The sequence below is a fragment of the Thamnophis sirtalis genome, unplaced genomic scaffold, assembly GCF_051295495.1.
Source record: "Thamnophis sirtalis isolate CommonGarterSnake01/CBP01778 unplaced genomic scaffold, rThaSir2_p1.2 scaffold_1, whole genome shotgun sequence".
Lineage (NCBI taxonomy): Eukaryota > Metazoa > Chordata > Lepidosauria > Squamata > Natricidae > Thamnophis > Thamnophis sirtalis.
Window position 1 is genome coordinate 123,712,471 of NW_028261381.1, and position 17,371 is coordinate 123,729,841.

Genomic DNA, 17,371 nt, shown 5'->3' on the forward strand with positions numbered 1-17,371 from the left:
TTCCTTAACAGTCTACTTATTGAAAATGCACTCAGAACCATTAAAATAAATGTTTTTGCAATAATCTGGAAGTTAATCATTCTGCATAAATACAACAATGAAACATTGTAATAAAACAGGTAATAACATTTCACTACCACACTATAATCACAGCCAATTGATGATCACACTAGCTTTTCAAGTTCTAAACTGCTTAGGCAGTTGAAGGGTTCAGCTATCATTGATAGACTTTCCCCCCCAACTATTAAAAAAAACCTGATACCTTTTATAAAGGATGTTACACAGAAACTGTCACCCAATTTCTTCTCTTTCAAGAGATAAGCAGTCACTATGAAGGAATCCTCCATTATACATGTCTACAGCAAATTGAGAACAATACTAAAAATATTTTTTTTAAAAAAATTAGGTGAATGAGAAAATAGTCCTGATTGCAATAATCTTGTGGGGAAATCAGAAATGGGTTTATTTTGTCACATGCAAACACCTATTTCTTGAAAGAGAATGTGGAGTTATGAGGTGTGTGGGTTTCTTTCCTTTGAAGAAGCTACTGTGGATCAAAGAGTTTTTTTCCAAATGAAAGGAAACTGAAGAATGCTATGCAAGTTTCCTGACCTAGGCAAACAGATCTTTGTTTTTTCAGACATAGTAGTCTGCATTCCTACTTATTTCTAGTAACAAAGTACTAAATTCCCAGAATTCCTATATATTTTACTATATCTCTTCAAGGATGCATCATTGAGACAATGATGGATTCCTTTAAGGCAGTGGTTCCCAAACTTGGCAATCATGAACTGGCTGGAAAATTCTGGGAGTTGAAGTCCACAAGTCTTAAAGTTGCCAAGTTTGGGAACCACTGCTTTAAGGTTATGGTTGAATAGACTTAGCAACTGGCAAGGCAGGCATCACCCATTTCCTGACCAGGAATTTTCTCTGATTGCCTTCCACTTCATGATTCAACTGTTCCCTTCCCAATAAGATGTACTGAGTAGCTGTGGAGCAAACATCTTTTTCTGTTCTTGAGACTTGAGACTTGAATGCTGTGACATAGAGTAGAAATAAGCACGCTTGGGCTGCTACTCTTTCAGGTGATTTCTAGAAGGTTGGGTATCGTAGTCTGCGGTAGCCAAAAAGGAACAAAAATATATTATAGTCAACTGTCGTCAAGCTATAATCCCTATCAATTTTTAAGATGCTACCAGACGCTTTCCATGTTTTTTTTAAATAAATACTATCGTCTTTTGATTTGTAAAATCTCACTTGGATGCCTATAAAATTGTGTATATAGCCACAATTTTCCTTCCAATGATGAGCTCTTTACACAAAAAAGGGGAGGGGGAAAATCACTCCCTAGCACAAATGAAAGCAATTAGTTTTTAAGTCTATTTTGCACAAGTCAAATTTAAGCTGACCGTTTTTTTCCTGAAATATTTTATACAAGAAAAACACATCATAAAGTCTCCATGTATAAAACTATGTGATCAAAGACGAACATTCAAGGGAATATTTAAGAAGAAAAGGAATCATCATAGAGTGCCTTAAAATTCAGACATCAAATGCAGACAGGAGAGCTTTGTTTCCTGAAGTAAACAATTGCTATTTTGTTAGATATTGTATTGCTTTATACATACTGTGTTGTTGAAAAAATACTCTCAGTTGGATTTGGGCTTAGTCTGCAATATTCGTGAATATATTAGCCTTATTCTGTAGCTCTTATTTTGGGGAAATGACTTCCATGTCTCCAGAAAATACAAGGAAATATTGTGTCAGACATCCTTTTTAAAGCCATAATAGCCAAAACCGAACCAAAAAGTTTTATTTGGAATGAAAAGGAAGTATCAAAATGGAATCCGGAGGAAAGTATGGACACATGGAAGAACAAATGCAGTCTCCATATTCAAAACATTGCTAGAGACTACAGAGAAATGAGCAATTAACTTCAAAGGACTGAATTGCATTCATTCATTGCATATTTTGATGAAAACAATGTTTTTTGTCTAAGTGCATTTTCTACTAAGTTTATTCATTAGAGGTTCTTTTCTTTGAAAAAGTGACATTCGAAGAAAGTGTGTGCTTCATAATCTCTCTCTGTAAAACCCATAGCTTCAATGCAGGAATTTATCTCTAGCAAAGTGACATTTGGGACCACATTTTATATCTGTATTTGTAATCTCAATACAGTACATCATGATAGCAACCTATGTCCTGACCTCGTGCTGACAATACAGATCTATGAATCTTATCTTAAATATTTTCATAGTGCATCCAAGATTCATGCTATATGACACTGCATATGTATAGCAACTGGAGTATCCCATCTAACACATTATTTATTTTGCTGGCATTTCAAATCTCAAGACTGAGTTGTAAGTTTACAGTTCAAAGCACACTTTCTTATGAGTTCCAAAACAACAGTGATTAGGTCTAAAATTCAGTTGTACAATCTTAGCCCCCATTTATATAACAGATGTGAAATTTTCACCACAACCAAATGCCCGTTTACATGTCATTTTCAGTGGCCACTGAAAATGCTTCCCGTGTAACAGTTAAGAGCCAGTTGGACATGGCTTTCTATGTCTCTTCAACAGCTAGTTAGTCATCAAGCCCATCTTAACAATCGCCAGAATTCAGTTTTTGTCACATGCAATATGTGACTAGTGGAAGATCAGTTGAAAAATATTAAAATGAAAATGAAATTTGATTAGATGATTTCTTGGCATACTTGCTCTTAGCTTGCCATCAACATTTCCCAAAGTTTGTAACGGGCAGGAGCTGGTGAGGCTGGTTGGCTATTTTGCAAAACAGTTTTAAGTGATAATAAAAATAATTCCCAGAGCTACCTCACGCAGGAACTATGTTTTAAGAACACTACAGGTAGGTGCACAACGGCTACCACTTCTGTTTGGGAGCTCTAAAAAGGCAAAGTGATAGAACTGCTGTTGCTTGGCTTGAACAATGTGGATAAAATCCAGGCAATTTTATGGCAAGTGGGAGACTTCGATTTGGCAATGAGCCAGGCCAAAGAAGCCAATAATAGTCTGTAAGCAAAATGATGAGGCACACCATCAAATGCTCTGCACTGACACAATGAATTTGGCTCCTGACAAGTGTGCAGTTCTGGTTTGCATCTTGGCTTGCTTGTGTTGCTCATCTGCAACCTGCCAGTGAGGATCCTTCGTAAACTTCCTTTCCACCGAACCAGAAAATGTAACTAAAGTGCAAATAGACTCAGGTTCCTCAATTGTTTCAAATGTTTAGTATTTTTATTACTAGTATTGCCATCTTCAACTTGATATTATATGAGACTTGGTGATATTCTTCATTCGGGTGGTATTCTTCAATTCAAAGGCAAGAAGAGAAGTGGGATGCTTATGCCAAATAGAAGAGATTGGAAGCTGTCATGAGTACCATCGTGGTAATATGCAAACATTAGGTAATGTCAAAAATAGTGCATTGAAGAATATCCGATAATCATAAAAAAACAGACCATGTAATCTTTGGATCTTATTGCTTGCAAATAGTCTGAAAATTATCATTATACAAAAATTGTATCAAGTCATTTGTTATTCAGTCTTCACCGAGAACTGCTTCTGTCTTTCCTGCATCTGTAATGAATAATTGAAGAGATGGTTAAATAGCCACGCAACAATGAAATAAACAAATTCATGCACAACCCCTGCACAAAGTTAATCAGCATGAACATTTCATATGCTCTTTGATCATTTTTCTATTTTTTGTTGTGGAATAGTACACATAAAATTATAAAAACAATATAGTGGAAACATGAAACTTTAACACACACAAAAAAAAACCTTCTATCAGGAAAAATAAATCTAACTGTAAGTAAAGCTTAGAATGTGCATTTAATTCCACTTCCAAATTTTCTTCAGAATGCTTGAGCAAAGAGAATTTTTAATTTAAGACTGAAAAGAGTCAGTTCTATCATCTTTGAGAAGATACCCTTCTGTTCAGTGACATCACAGAAAGGATTTATTTTTGTACACATGTAGCATTTCTCTGAACAAAGATACGTAGAGAAGAATTTCCTGTGAAGTTCTTAGTAAAGGAAGAATGGTATGAAAGGCATTCTCTGAGATATTGAATTGATTGTTGTCACCAGGGGCCTGGGGTTATTACTATTTATTATTTTTATACTGGTTTTTTAAAATCTTTGTAAGCCACCAGGAATCACTGAGCTGGGTAGCTACATACATTTTCTTAAATAAAATAAATAAATATTTGAGTCCCAGTCATTTAGGCCTGACACAGGCATAGAACAGCCTACAGAAACTTGTTTCCACGTGTAGCTTGAATTTCTGGACTGGGCAAGGTGTTTTCTATGTAAGTAATTCTGTGACATCAGAACACAGTAGAATGTGTTCTTGGAATTCACGAGAGTTAAAAATAAATTCTCATACCAACTAAATTCCTGAATTTCTTTTTGGCTTCTGCTCTTTCCTCTGCATCGAAATACCATACAGTCATTGCATACCTACAAAGAGAGAAAAATCCATGGTCCATTACATTGAGGTTTCTTTATATCTTTGGAAACTCGCAGAGCATACAATTTATTATGTTGCAATAGTTTCAAATATGAAGACAGTCAGATAGTTACTAAATTATTTTCTTCATTTTGGCACCTTCAGCTGTGCTGGAAAGGCAACTTCCGTTAGTTCCAACCAGTAATGCAAGCCTAACCAAACTAGAGGGCATTAGTTTGGGAGAAACTGTTGTGAAATTTGTACATTCTCCTAAAATTCCATGTCTTGCTTATGGTACATGTTTATTATGAAAAGGGACATCAGCAGAAAGAAGCACATGGGCAAAGATCTTAATACATTCTCTTCCCAGGGTATGAACAATGACTGAGAAAACATCAGCAGTTCAGATGCAGTAATGCTGGAGGTTGTGGGTGCTTGTGACAAAGAGAAAAAATGTCTGAATTCCAAGAAAGGCATTACTTGCAATTTGCTAATATGGATCAAAACATACCTATCAAAAATTTTACCAAGTTTATCTGAATTGATGGGGGAAATAATCTCTCAAATGGTTTGTGTGTACCTGCACATGTGTATAGGTAGGTCCTTTAAACGAGGCTGAATATCTGGCACACAGAACTAGAGGGCAGAAACGCCTATTGAGCCAAGAAATTAACATTAATTTGCATAACTGCATACTTCTTTCTTTCTGTTCAGTCATGTCTGATTCTTGGAAATTGCCTGGGCAAGTCCCTGCAGCTTTCATGGCAAGGTTTTTTGGAAGTGGTTTGCCATTGCCTTCTTCCTAGGGCTGAGAGAAAGTGCCTGGCTCAAATTCACACAATTTGGCTTTGTGCCGAAAGCTGGATTAGAACTGTGAATTCCTGGGCTGAAGCTTTAATCACTATATCATACTGGCTCTTAACTGCATACTATGTATATATACATAGTAAATACCATTCAGTAGATATTTAATACAGAGTTAAAAATGAAAAAGGTGATTAATTCCTTTTAAATGAAGTGATTAGAAAAATGCAAGAATAAAAGAGCACACTTCCATATCAAAAGTGTTACTACATAATAGATGATTTTCTCCAATATAATTCCCAAAATTATATGACTTAACCAGAATATTGTTCCTTTCATCCAGCAAGTTTAAGAATTCGTATTTCAGAAGTCTACTGGATTCACAGATCCTTCCTGAATCTGCTACCAGAAATCATTTTATTGACAATGCTGGAATTGTACATCTAGCTATATATGCAATCTCTCACTGAGCAAGAGTCTGCTGTCCTGTGTAATTATCTTTAAAACCCACACCTACGGTCTTTACCTTGTTGCATAGGAAGGCTGCACTTCATGTGGGTTTCTTCGGTCTGACCAGAAAAAAAGTAATCTGTCAAAGATGGGCTCAACATCAGCTACATAGGACCTGCCTTCGGGGAATATTCGTAGGATCCCCCCATGCAGCTTAAACAGAAAAAAAAAAAAAGAAAAACATTTTTGATTAGACAGGATAAGCAGATCTTAAAACAGCTTATTTTGTATATACGTGCATTAAAAAAAATAAGCCAGAGATTTACTGAGGACCCCACTGGACATGAATGGGGAAGATGAAGAACTCATCTGCTGATGGCAATAACAATAGCACTTAAGACTTATATGTACCGCTTCACAGTGCTTTACAACCCTATCTAAGTGGTTTTCAGCATATTGCCCCCAACAATCTGGGTCCTCATTTTACTGACCTCAGAAGGATGGAAGGCTGAGTCAACCTTGAGATGCTCAGAATCGAAATTCTGGTATGAGCACTGAGCTAGTCTGCAACCACTGCGCCACCATGGTTCATGATTAAAAATTTGCCACAACCATAGAGGCTCCTTCCTCTCATCTTCGTTCAATGGAAGAACATAATTAACCCATAATCCCAGGGCTGACCTAAGTATGTACCATTTGGGTTGCAGTTCCTGAAGGGTCTTTGGATATAATAGTTTAAACTCCTGCCACATTCTCTTTGTTCTACTATAAAGGTGGACATTTTGACTGATGTGCCTGGAGACATCTAGCACCAATTTAGGTGTACCTCTGCCAGCTGAGAAGCACAGCTTCCTAAACTCATCCTTCCGGAAAGGGGGCAGTTTCATCATTTGTGAAATATTAATGGGAATATTAATGGGTAATAAATGGGTTAGCTTGAAGCGCTGATCACGTCTTTCCGCTGATACTTATATTTATTGGAATCCCAATAAATATAAGTAAATGAATGTACTTTAAAAAAAAAAGGGAAATCATGTTTAAGGGCATGATCGCTGTTAAACATAAAGCAAGTAAAAAGTAATATAGAGATAATACAATTCTTTAAAACTGCTTTTTTATTTAGCCAAATTAATTTGTTCTTTGTGTTTATTGAACAAATCTGAAAATGAATCAAGTATTAATGAGGTGGGTGGGGGAAAACAATACTCCTTTTCTCAAGGCTTTCTGGCCCTGATTTTGTCTGGTTTTCCACAACAGACCTTGGTCTCTTGTGACAAGCCGATGGACAGAGAATGGAAGTAGTGAACTTCCTCCCATATTTGGGCATACCAGGGGTTGTGATTTTAAATATATATGTGTGTGTGTGTGTGTGTGTGTGTGTTTTATTTGTGCTGATAAATAAATAAAGGGAGACTAGTATAGATCTATTTCAAGCTAGTATAGATCTATTTCAAGCTAGCTTGAAATAGATCTATACTAGTCTCCCTTTATTTATTTATCAGCGCAAATAAAACACAAATATAACAAAGGCAACACTAAAAATATTGGGTTTCTGTCGTGATGGACTCTTGTCACGAGCCGATTGACAGATGATGGAAGCAGTTAGCTTCCTCCCATAATTGGGGCTTACCAGGGGTTGTGACACTAAACATATATATATATATATATATATATATATATATATATATATATATATGTATGTATGTATGTATGTATGTATGTATGTATGTATGTATGTATGTATGTATGTATGTATGTATGTGTATATATATATATATATATATGTATATATGTATATATGTATATATGTATATGTATATGTATATGTATATGTATATGTATATGTATATGTATACGTACATACGTACATACGTACATACGTACATACAGTATATGCAAAATATTTAAAGAAATAGAAAAAGAAAGTTGTACTTTCTGCTGGGATGGACTTCAAACCCTTATCTGATTTCTTAATCGCATGGTAATAACACCAAAGAGGGATCTGGGAATTAGTATTTTGTTCTGTCTTTTCAGAAGTAGGCACCATATCTGACTTCATATAAAACTGTGTGTTCCAATTTATTTAAATGTAAACATTTAATTTGTTACAGCAATTAAAAATGTGCAGAATCCCTTGACAATTCTTCAGAGAACACTTTACTTAGCCATTTATCTTCTTTTTAAATAAAAAGCTCTAAGATTCCTGATACCTTTTAGTGTTGGTGGAAAGCAGTATCCAAGGATGCTGCACAATCAACAAGTAATCATTGTTATTATCTTGTCTGTAATGTTGACTGAGAGAGAATGTCATATTTCAAGTCATAGTTTCAGTGGTTGAGGGGAATCTTAAACCTGGTATCGTTACCATGTTTATTTCAGATTATGCCAAAATTATTTTTGGCAAAATAACAAAATTTCAAATTTAACTGTCTCCCTTTTCTATTTAAAACTTTATCAGATCAAAATCTTGTTAAGTTTTGAGATGCCGATATTATGTTTGCTGCTATGATCAAACTCCTAGACTATTATTTTGCTCCTTTCTTTTTCTTAATCCAGAATGAAGGATGCCTCACTGAGTGTTTCTTTTTTTCTCCTGCTGTTCCAAAAATGTTTCTTTAACTTTCACATCATTTTATCCAAATGTATTTAAGAAAGTGGGGTTTCGGTCAAACCCAGGATCCTTAAAGGCTCCACTGTGGCTATGAGCTAGATTACTCTCTCCCAGCGGTTCCACCACAAACCACGGTCGACTAAAGTGCGCTCGATGAAACCGCGTACCTGACGTCATCACAGCGCGATGAAAAAAGCACGCTGTGAGCGGTAAAGCTAAAACCCTAACCCTAACCCTAACCCTAACCCTAACCCTAACCCCCCCAAACCTAACCCTAACCCTAAACCTAACCCTTAACCTAACCCTAAACCTAACCCTTAACCTAACCCTAACCCTTAACCCTAAACCTAACCCTTACCTTAACGTGAATCGGCTTGCTTTAAAAGCGCTTTTTAAAGCGCCCTTTTTTCTCCGCAGTCGTTGTTGTCGCGCTGCTGATGACGTCAGCGACGCGCTTTAATCGGGTGTGCTTTAGTGGACCGTGGTTTTGTCGTGCCACACTCCCAGCCGCTCAACTCATGAGTTGACCACAAGGATCTTAAAATCCTATGGACTTCTCCAGAGAAGTGCATGTGGACAATCTCTAGGTCATTCCTTATCTGGAGAGGCTCCATTAGCCTGGACTAGTTAACTGGCCACAGGCAGCACTGTAACAGAGTCTTCACTCCCTTGGAGATGTCTAGTGTGCCATAGCCTTCACCCAGAAGTCCAGATCTAATAGAACACTACTGTAACAGAACTCTATGCATGCCATGTTGACAGTGAGGTTTGCAGCTAGATTATTATTATAATCAATTTTACATCTTTCTTATCCAGGTGGCATCTGTGGTCTTTTATGACAAGTAAGCATTGGCTTACCATCAAATACATATTCATCAGAGGGCTGCAGTTAAAGAGTTCTTCCAGCATAGTTATTACATTGGCATTAATGTACAGAGTTTTAAAACATATAAATAATTTTCTTTACTATTTGGATGCCTCCATATGATAAGAATTGTTCCTATGTTGTCTATTCATTTTGGGGTATTTTTAGAGGAAAGAATTGTTTTTATTTTCCACTCTGAGAAAAGTCTACGGATCTCAGTGTCATAATGAAAAATAATGCTCAAGTGTTCCTAGGCATCCACAAGAATTGGACATGGTTTGAAGTGGGCAATCTTCTAGATTCAGGGCTTTGAGTAGCTGAAAACCGAAGCTTTTGACAGTTAGCAAACCTTAAGGCAGAATGTCAACTTGCTTTTCTTTAAATATATCACAGCAAACAGCCTCTAAGCTCCCCCACACATGTGTTAGCAAACACAAGGCATTTTATGAGGCCAAGGCATGGCAAACAGACAGAGAAGTTTTCATGATCTTATACTGTACGTAGGGCAAAATCAAACAAATATCCTTTTTCAAAGGCAGCTTTACATGGGACAAAAACAAATGACGGCCACAGCTGAACCTGCCAATCTTCAGTTCAACTACCTCAGTTGTCAGAATCCATTCATTCCTTTACAGGCACCCATTTGTTTTCATCAAACTAAATCCTTTGTTACCTGTATCTTTAAATAGTGACAGTCACGCCAACGGCTCAAAAATCCTAAGCTGCTCCCATCTTCAATAAGCTGTCTATCCAATTGAAATTAAAAAATAATGCAACCATGAAATGGATTTATCTTCACATCTCAGCTACCCAGAAGCAATGGCGCTATTGTATTCAGAAATTTCATGGTAGTTCATAAAAAATGGAAGAGCAAGAAAACAGCTATGTGGAGAAGCACTGTTTCTGGAGTAGGTTCCTTTTGAGTCTGCATCTCAACAACATGTGAGGAGTTACATACCTTTGAATCCCAGTTCTTGTTCAGGTAATAAATGCAGGTGATACATCGACCATCTCCATTGGGATTGTCCACATGACGCACATAGCCAGTTCCATTCCCAGGATAGCAAGCTACCATAGCCTGGAAGGTGATATAAAAATAGAAAGAAAGATGCTTAGTATTTTTTTCCTACTAGTTTGGCAATTTTAAATTTTTCTGTGTTAGCTTTTCAGATGCAAATCAAAATACAATTTTAAACTGTCTGTCTTAGAACTGAACAGTTGTAGGTGCTGTTAAGTTTAGTCAGACATATTATATTCTTCAAAGTAATTCTTCTCCTACAGAACAGCTTTTAACAGTGCTTTTTTTTTCTCCTAGGGAAGACATGATAGCAGTGTTCCAATATCTCAGGGATTGCCACAAAGAAGAGGGAGTCAAACTATTCTCCAAGGTACCTGAGGGTAGAACAAGAAGCAATGGGTGGAAACTAATCAAGGAAAGAAGCAACTTAGAATTGAGGAGAAATTTCCTGACAGTTAGAACAATTAATCAGTGGAACAGCTTGCCTCCAGAAGTCGTGAATGCCCCAACACTGGAAGTCTTTAAGCAGATGTTGGATAGCCATTTGTCTGAAACAGTATAGGGTTTACTGCCTAGGCAGGGGTTTGGACTAGAAGACCTCGAAGGTCCTGTCCAACTCTGCTATTGTCTTATTATTGTATTAAGGAGGAATGCTCCAATGAAGAGGATATTAAATTTTCTTTGATCTGATTCCTTAGCAAATGCAGATTGGAAGTTAGAAGCTGATATTAACAATCAGTAAAGAAATTGTGGAGGCTCTGAATAATTTTTAAAATGCAGCTTTATTTTTGCTTTATTTTACTAACTTATTTGATCAATGTACATGGCTGCTCACCTGGCAGCTTAGCAACTATTTAAGAATAGTTGTCCACCACAAGTCTGAAATGAAACAATTAAGATATGACATAAGGGCACATGTTGGAACATGATCTTAAGGTTCATTCCATTCCTACTGGACATAACTGAGAAATATATGTAGTATATCTTCCCTCTACCACAAAACATGAGCATCTTTACAAATGTGGTTTTGAATCTGAATGGAATAGCCTTTGCTACACTAGTTATCTTTCCTGGACATTTTTACATTTATTTCAGATTTAAATTATTTTGCAGAAAAGATTGTATCTCACTAAAGTGCCCTGCCTCAACTGGGTACCTTTGAAATGTCTTGGTATTACAAATCCTGTAATTGTAACCCTAGTCAGTTCCTACACTTTTGGAAATGAGTTGAACAGGGAAGCCAGTACTAGGAAACTTTGCTGATCAAGCTTAGTCAAAATGAATGGTAAACAGCAAGCAATAAAGCTTTCATTTCACTGAACCAGTACAGGAAAACACATGCTTTAAAGAAGTATGCTTAAGTTTGTAGAAAAGTGTGAATACCACTTTTTTCAGGTACCGTAATTCAGGCTTTCTCCTCTATATTCCAGTGGTGGGTTGCCAATTTTTTTACTACCCGTTCAGGTGCACTCCTTTATGCGCTCCCACTTGCGCCACTTCTGCGCATGCACAGAAGCATCTGTCCAGGTGGGCGGAGCCTCCCGCTGTGGCTACTACCGGTTTGCCAGATCCGGGATGAACAGGCAACAACCCACCTCTGCTATATTTCCATTAAATTAATAAAATCCATTTTCCACCTCTCAGGATGTTTGTATCTAATGCCTTGATGAAAGTGAAACTTAAATATTGTGCACAGATGTTTCATTTCTTGTCAATGCTATGGACAAGAGGACCCCCCCTGTCAAGGCTTGAATCCCAGAATTAGCCATCCATGTTTCAGAAGTAATTTCTTCTTTTAATATTTTTATGCCTGCTCATAAAACCATCCTCATTTCGTGGAATTAATCAGAAGACAAAGATGAAGCTACCCTCCTTAAGAATCATAAGGGACTGCTACAGATTTGAGCGAAAGCATATTTAGTACTGGTTATGGAGGAAACGGGCTCTTCGCAGTACATACTCATTTATTCTGGTTTTTTTAAGACAACTAGAACCATGTCAGAGGCCTAAGGCTGCCATTCCTGATTATAGTAATCACAACCATTACCATTTAATGGAACCCAAAGCTCTATGGCCTGAGGAGGCAGATTTTAGTAGTCACAGCAGCATATTCCTCAACTCATTTTTCTTTTAGAGACAAATGGCATTACAGCATAAAACCACAGTCTGATGACAAGGCTATGAAAAAAATATATATTTGGTGGGACAGTAAAAGAAATCATCACTCACAATGGCTCGGAATTACTAAAACTGAACTGCTACATCGCTGTAGGGCAACAAACTAGGGAAGATCTCGTTCTTCCTTCCCCCTTCCAAAGAAAATCCTAACAGAGTACTAGTTAGGTGTTTTAAAAAATATTTTGTTAATTACCACCAAAGACCATTTTACATCGCAAAGAAAGACAAAACAAAAAATTACTTCAGCAAATCATCTGTCATACCCATTTCAGAAACCTAGACTTAAAATTAAAGAGTGCCCTTTTTCATGGAAAGCAGAGAGAATTAACAGCTCTTAGAAGTTAAAAATGGAAAGAAAGATTACAAATCCAATTGTTCATCTGCTTCACATCTTTTTTTTCCTCACAAGAACTCCAATCCACCATTTACCACATGCCCTTGTGCATTTTCCCAAATTAATAAATATTTGGCTCTGTAAATTTTTACTGATCAAAATATTTATTGAAGGACAAGGCTTCAAGTCATTTTTCTTCTATCCTCACCACCAACTGTAAACATGTGTGCGGGTTAAGATTTGGATGCAATATGCAACTTGGGCAAATGTTAAATCAGAAAGGTAACCTATAAATAAGAGCTACCTGTTTTAAGGCAGGGATTGGCCCTCCTAGAATATGTGAACTTTTGTTCTTTCGGAAAATGATGCATGCAATCTATCTGCAGCTTAGAAGGCTGAATGGAGCTGGTGTAGTATAATTATTAAAGCAGGAATAAGAAATCTAAAATCCTTCAGTGATCATTAGAATGAAGAAGCAGTGGGTGCAGCCGTCGGTGTTCCCCAATCCAGGGAGTAACGACCGTCATTTCTATAATATAGATCAGGCCTTTGCACAGGCTCTTCAGGTCCCCACTGTGGATGCGCCTGTGGTGGCACTGGCAACCTCCTCGACCATAGTGTTGGGCGATGCTGCTGATAAGCTTAAGCCTGAGAGTAGGCGGGCAGAGCTTACCTTACGTAAGAATTTCCAAGCCTCTGCGTGGGCCATTAAGTGGGCAGCAGCGACTTCCTATTTCAATCGTGCCACGGTCCTATGGTTGCGCCAATTACTGGACCGTATCCCGGCGTCTGATGAACCCCTTCTGCAGGATATCACTAAGATCATGTCCGCAACCCAGTTCTCTGCTGATGCTATGCTTGACTCTGTCAAGTATGCATCTCGAGCCCTGTCACCATCAACAGCCAGTTTTCTACATGGAGGCTAGCCTCATCTGTGCTGGAATTATTCCAGCTCTAAGTTTGATAATCTTCTTTCTATAAGTCCTAGCAGATCCAGAAAAATTCTCTTCTTTAAACCTCCATCCAAATTTAAGGAGGTTTAAGGAAATTAATATTATTTCAGTACTCCTTTTTGCTCTCATTTTTACACTGAACTATACTTGGTGAAAGTATACATTTCATGTGTAGAACATTTTTATGTTCAGATGGGAAGTTTTTCTTCAAAGATTAGGAAACAGAGCATGAGTAAAGTCCTTAAGTAGCTCTTCAGGCTTTCAGATGCTTCAAATTTTCCCACTTCATAATGTCTGGGACTAAATTTCAGACTTAGAAAGGAATGTTGGTCCTTACCTGAACGATAGTTTTCTCTGTGTGATATGGGAGGGGCTACTCGTGGGTATTGGGAAGCACCAAGTTGGGAAACACCAAGTCCTGAGAGCAATGAAAGATGGAGTTCACCTTAGGTGCGAATGCTGGATCCACCCTGAGAATCACTCTGTCCGCATGGAAGGTGCACAGATCCTGTCACATGGAAAGACCTGCTAACTGTGAGATCTGGTGGGCTGAAGTAATTGCCACCAAAAATAAGACTTTCTGCAACATGAAGAGTAGGGAGGTGGCTCGCAGTGGCTCGAACGGAGCCTGGGTGAGTGCCTGAAGAACAAGAGGCAGGTCCCAAGAAGGGTAGCAATGCACAGTGAGTGGATGCAGGTTAGTAGTGCCTTTCAGAAACTGTCGAATGACCGGTTCGGAGGTCAGAGACCTGTCAAGGCGACCTGGCAACTGAGGGTGTTGGGCGCCAACCCGGCTGCCAACCTGTTCTGCAGAAATTGAAGAATGTGGCACGTCTGAGCTTAGAGGGGAGTTATCTTCTTGGGCTGGCACCAAGTACAAAAAGCCTTCCAAGTGTAGTCATAGATACGAATGGTAGCCGGTCTCCTGGCTGCTTGGATCGTCCGAATGACATCTGGTGACAAGCCCTTAGTCATCATTGAATGCCACTCAACCTCCATGCAGTCAACTTGATCCACTGTGGGTCCGGATGTGACATGGCCCCTTGGAAGAGAGACATGTTGGAGAGGGGATCCTCCATGGGCGAGCGGCAGGAGACAGGACAGAGACAGGAGATCCGCGAACCGTAGGTGACACAGCCAGTGAGGCACTAGGAGGATTAACTCCACCCTCTCCTCCAACAGTTTCCTAATGACCTGCAGGATCAGGGGAAACGGAGGGAAGGCATAAAGAAGGCCCTGCGGCCAGCAACATCTCAAGGCATCCCTCTCAACCCCGAGGTTGACAACGGGGACTCCGAACCATCTGGTCAGCTCTCTGAAGTGGGTTGCATGGAGTTCCCACTCGGCCTCATCTACCTGTGATCAGCTCAGCCAATCTGCCATGATGTTGTCTGTGCCCGCGATGTGCTCTGCTCGCATGGAAAGGTGAGTCTCAGCCCAGGACAGCAGCTGTTGAGCCTCCTTCATAAGCCGCTTGGACCAGGTTCCGCCCTGCTGGTTGACGAAGGCCTTCACTATCATGTTGTCCATCAGGATTAACATGTGCTGTCCATCCACTGACTGCTGGAAACACAGAAGCCCCAGGAGAATTGCTTTCAGCTCCAGAAAATTGATTGTTCATTGTTTTTCCATGTGTCCACTGACCCTGTGCCACTTCTGTGTCGGAATGGGCCCCCCATCCCAGCAAGCTGGCGTCGGTGGTGATGGTCACCCAGCATGGTTCTCGGAACAAGCAACCCTTTGTTATGGCCAAGGCTAGCTCCCGGATGCTCTGCTGGCGGTCCCCTGACAGCAAGACCTGACAGGTGTCTATGAGGGTGCCCAGGTGAAGTAGGCATTTGGTTGGGACTAGGTGGCTTTTGGATAAGTTAATTGAGAAGCCGTGGTTTTCCAGAACCTCTACGGTTTCCTGCAGATCCTGTGGGCCTGGTCCTTGGACCAGGAAAACAAGAGAAGGTTGTCTAGGTAGCACATAATCCATATGGGGCAGGTCCATAGGTGGGCCACCAAGGCTGCCAGCAGCTTGGTGAACAACCTGGGCGTGGACGAGAGTCCGAATGGGAGAGTCTGATATTGGTAGTGGCACCCCCGACAGTAAAAGCGTAGGAACCACTGGTGTTCTAGATGGACCGAGACATGGAGATAGGCCTCCGTCAGATCTCTCGAGGTCTGGAAGTCATCCCTGTGGACGCCCTCCAAGATGATCATCTGTTGTGGCCCAGCAGGATCCGGTTGAGTTGCTTATGGACTCGGATAGTGAGGAACCATATGAGTCTGCTAGGGAAGATGTGGAGGACCCTGGGCAGGGTTCAGACTCAGAGCAGGGACCAGAGAGGCTGGTTGGCCACCAGGAGGCGCCTAAGGCATGGAGCAGTGGGGAGGATCAAAGGCAGTTTGTCCCTGATGCAAGATTAAGAAGGGCGAGAAAGGGAAGCAGCAGCTCCGGTGGCAGACTCATAGACGATGATTAAGCCCAGGTGGTTGTGGCTTGGCCCCTCCCAAGAGAGTATGTAAATGGAGAAGTTGGGACGGGGCATTTGCAGGAAACAACCGTTTGAAAAAGTATTGGAAAACTCTGTCTGTCTTGTATTCCGTATCTGTTGGATTTGGGTTGCTGCCAACTATTCTTGCATATGAGTTTTGTTTGGGCCTTCAGCCAAAGGAGTTGATAACTCCGTGATTGTGTGGCAAACAGCCAAGCCTGTGTCTGGGTGATTCGCAGGCCAGAGGGTCAGAACAGTCATCAATGAATGCATCTTGAACAGCCGGTAGACAATATGGCAGTTTAAGGCCTTGAGGTCGAGGATCGCCCTCCAACCCCCGAAGCCTTTGGGACGATGAACAAAAGGAAGTAATACCCCTGTCCCTGTTGTTCCTCCAGCATCGGCCGAATGCCCTGGATGTCTAAGAGGTGCCGAATTGCCTGATCTACCAGGCTTCTCTTTTCCTGGTCCTGGGATACAGGAAAGAGGAGGAAACACTTCGGGGGGTAGAAGATAAATTCTAGGGAAAGGCCAGTTTTCACCATCTCCCTGACCCAGGTGTCCGTCATGACTTCCTCCCATCGGTCGGCAAAGAAGGCAAATCGACTGCTGATGGGAAGGTTCCTGTCTTAGACACTTACGTCTGTCGAAGGAACGGGAAGTTCCTGAACCTCGGAAGGGTTTCCTGGAAGGGGGGAATCGCTGTTATCCTCTACCTGTCCTGTCCTGCTGCTGTTGGGGACCCTGACATTCTGAGTACTGTCTGGCCAGACGGGAGAAACAATATCCCCCATCCAGGATCTGAAAGGACGACTTGCAGCGATAAGGAGCAGCCCGATTTTCAGTCCTGCAGAAGATGGAGGGGATCATTTTTCTCTTATCCTTAGAGTTGACAAGACTGAGCTCAAGGGCCCCCCCCAAACAGTTTATCCCCCACAAAAGGTTCACCTATGTGTAAGACAGATGACTTAAAAGACTTCTTGACGGCAACCTGTCTAATATTTTAAATTAGTAGCAGCTATTTATAATATGTTGACCCTGGTTCTTGGTATTCATTCTTAGCTTACAATTTAATAGTGATTTTTAGTCTTTTCAAACAATATAATATATTCAGTTATCCAGAAGTAACAAATGATATATAGGGAGTCCTCAACTTATAACCATTAATTTAGTTACCATTCAAAGTTACAACAGCAC

The 17,371-nt window shown here is 39.9% G+C and overlaps 1 protein-coding gene across 2 annotated transcripts in view; it reads right to left on the bottom strand.

The window, feature by feature from the left end:
- Positions 1 to 804: 804 nt before the first annotated feature.
- The window catches only part of EGLN3 (egl-9 family hypoxia inducible factor 3), a 38,422-nt gene continuing 21,855 nt past the window's right edge, over positions 805 to 17,371 (bottom strand). For both annotated transcript variants that reach the window (XM_014052330.2, XM_014052331.2), the window contains exons 2-5: positions 10,167 to 10,286; positions 5,809 to 5,945; positions 4,416 to 4,489; positions 805 to 3,602 (exon numbers count right to left, since the gene is read on the bottom strand). In XM_014052330.2, the coding sequence (XP_013907805.2) occupies positions 3,565 to 3,602; positions 4,416 to 4,489; positions 5,809 to 5,945; positions 10,167 to 10,286 (369 nt within the window). In that variant the 3' untranslated portion in view covers positions 805 to 3,564. The remainder of the gene's footprint in view (positions 3,603 to 4,415; positions 4,490 to 5,808; positions 5,946 to 10,166; positions 10,287 to 17,371) is intronic.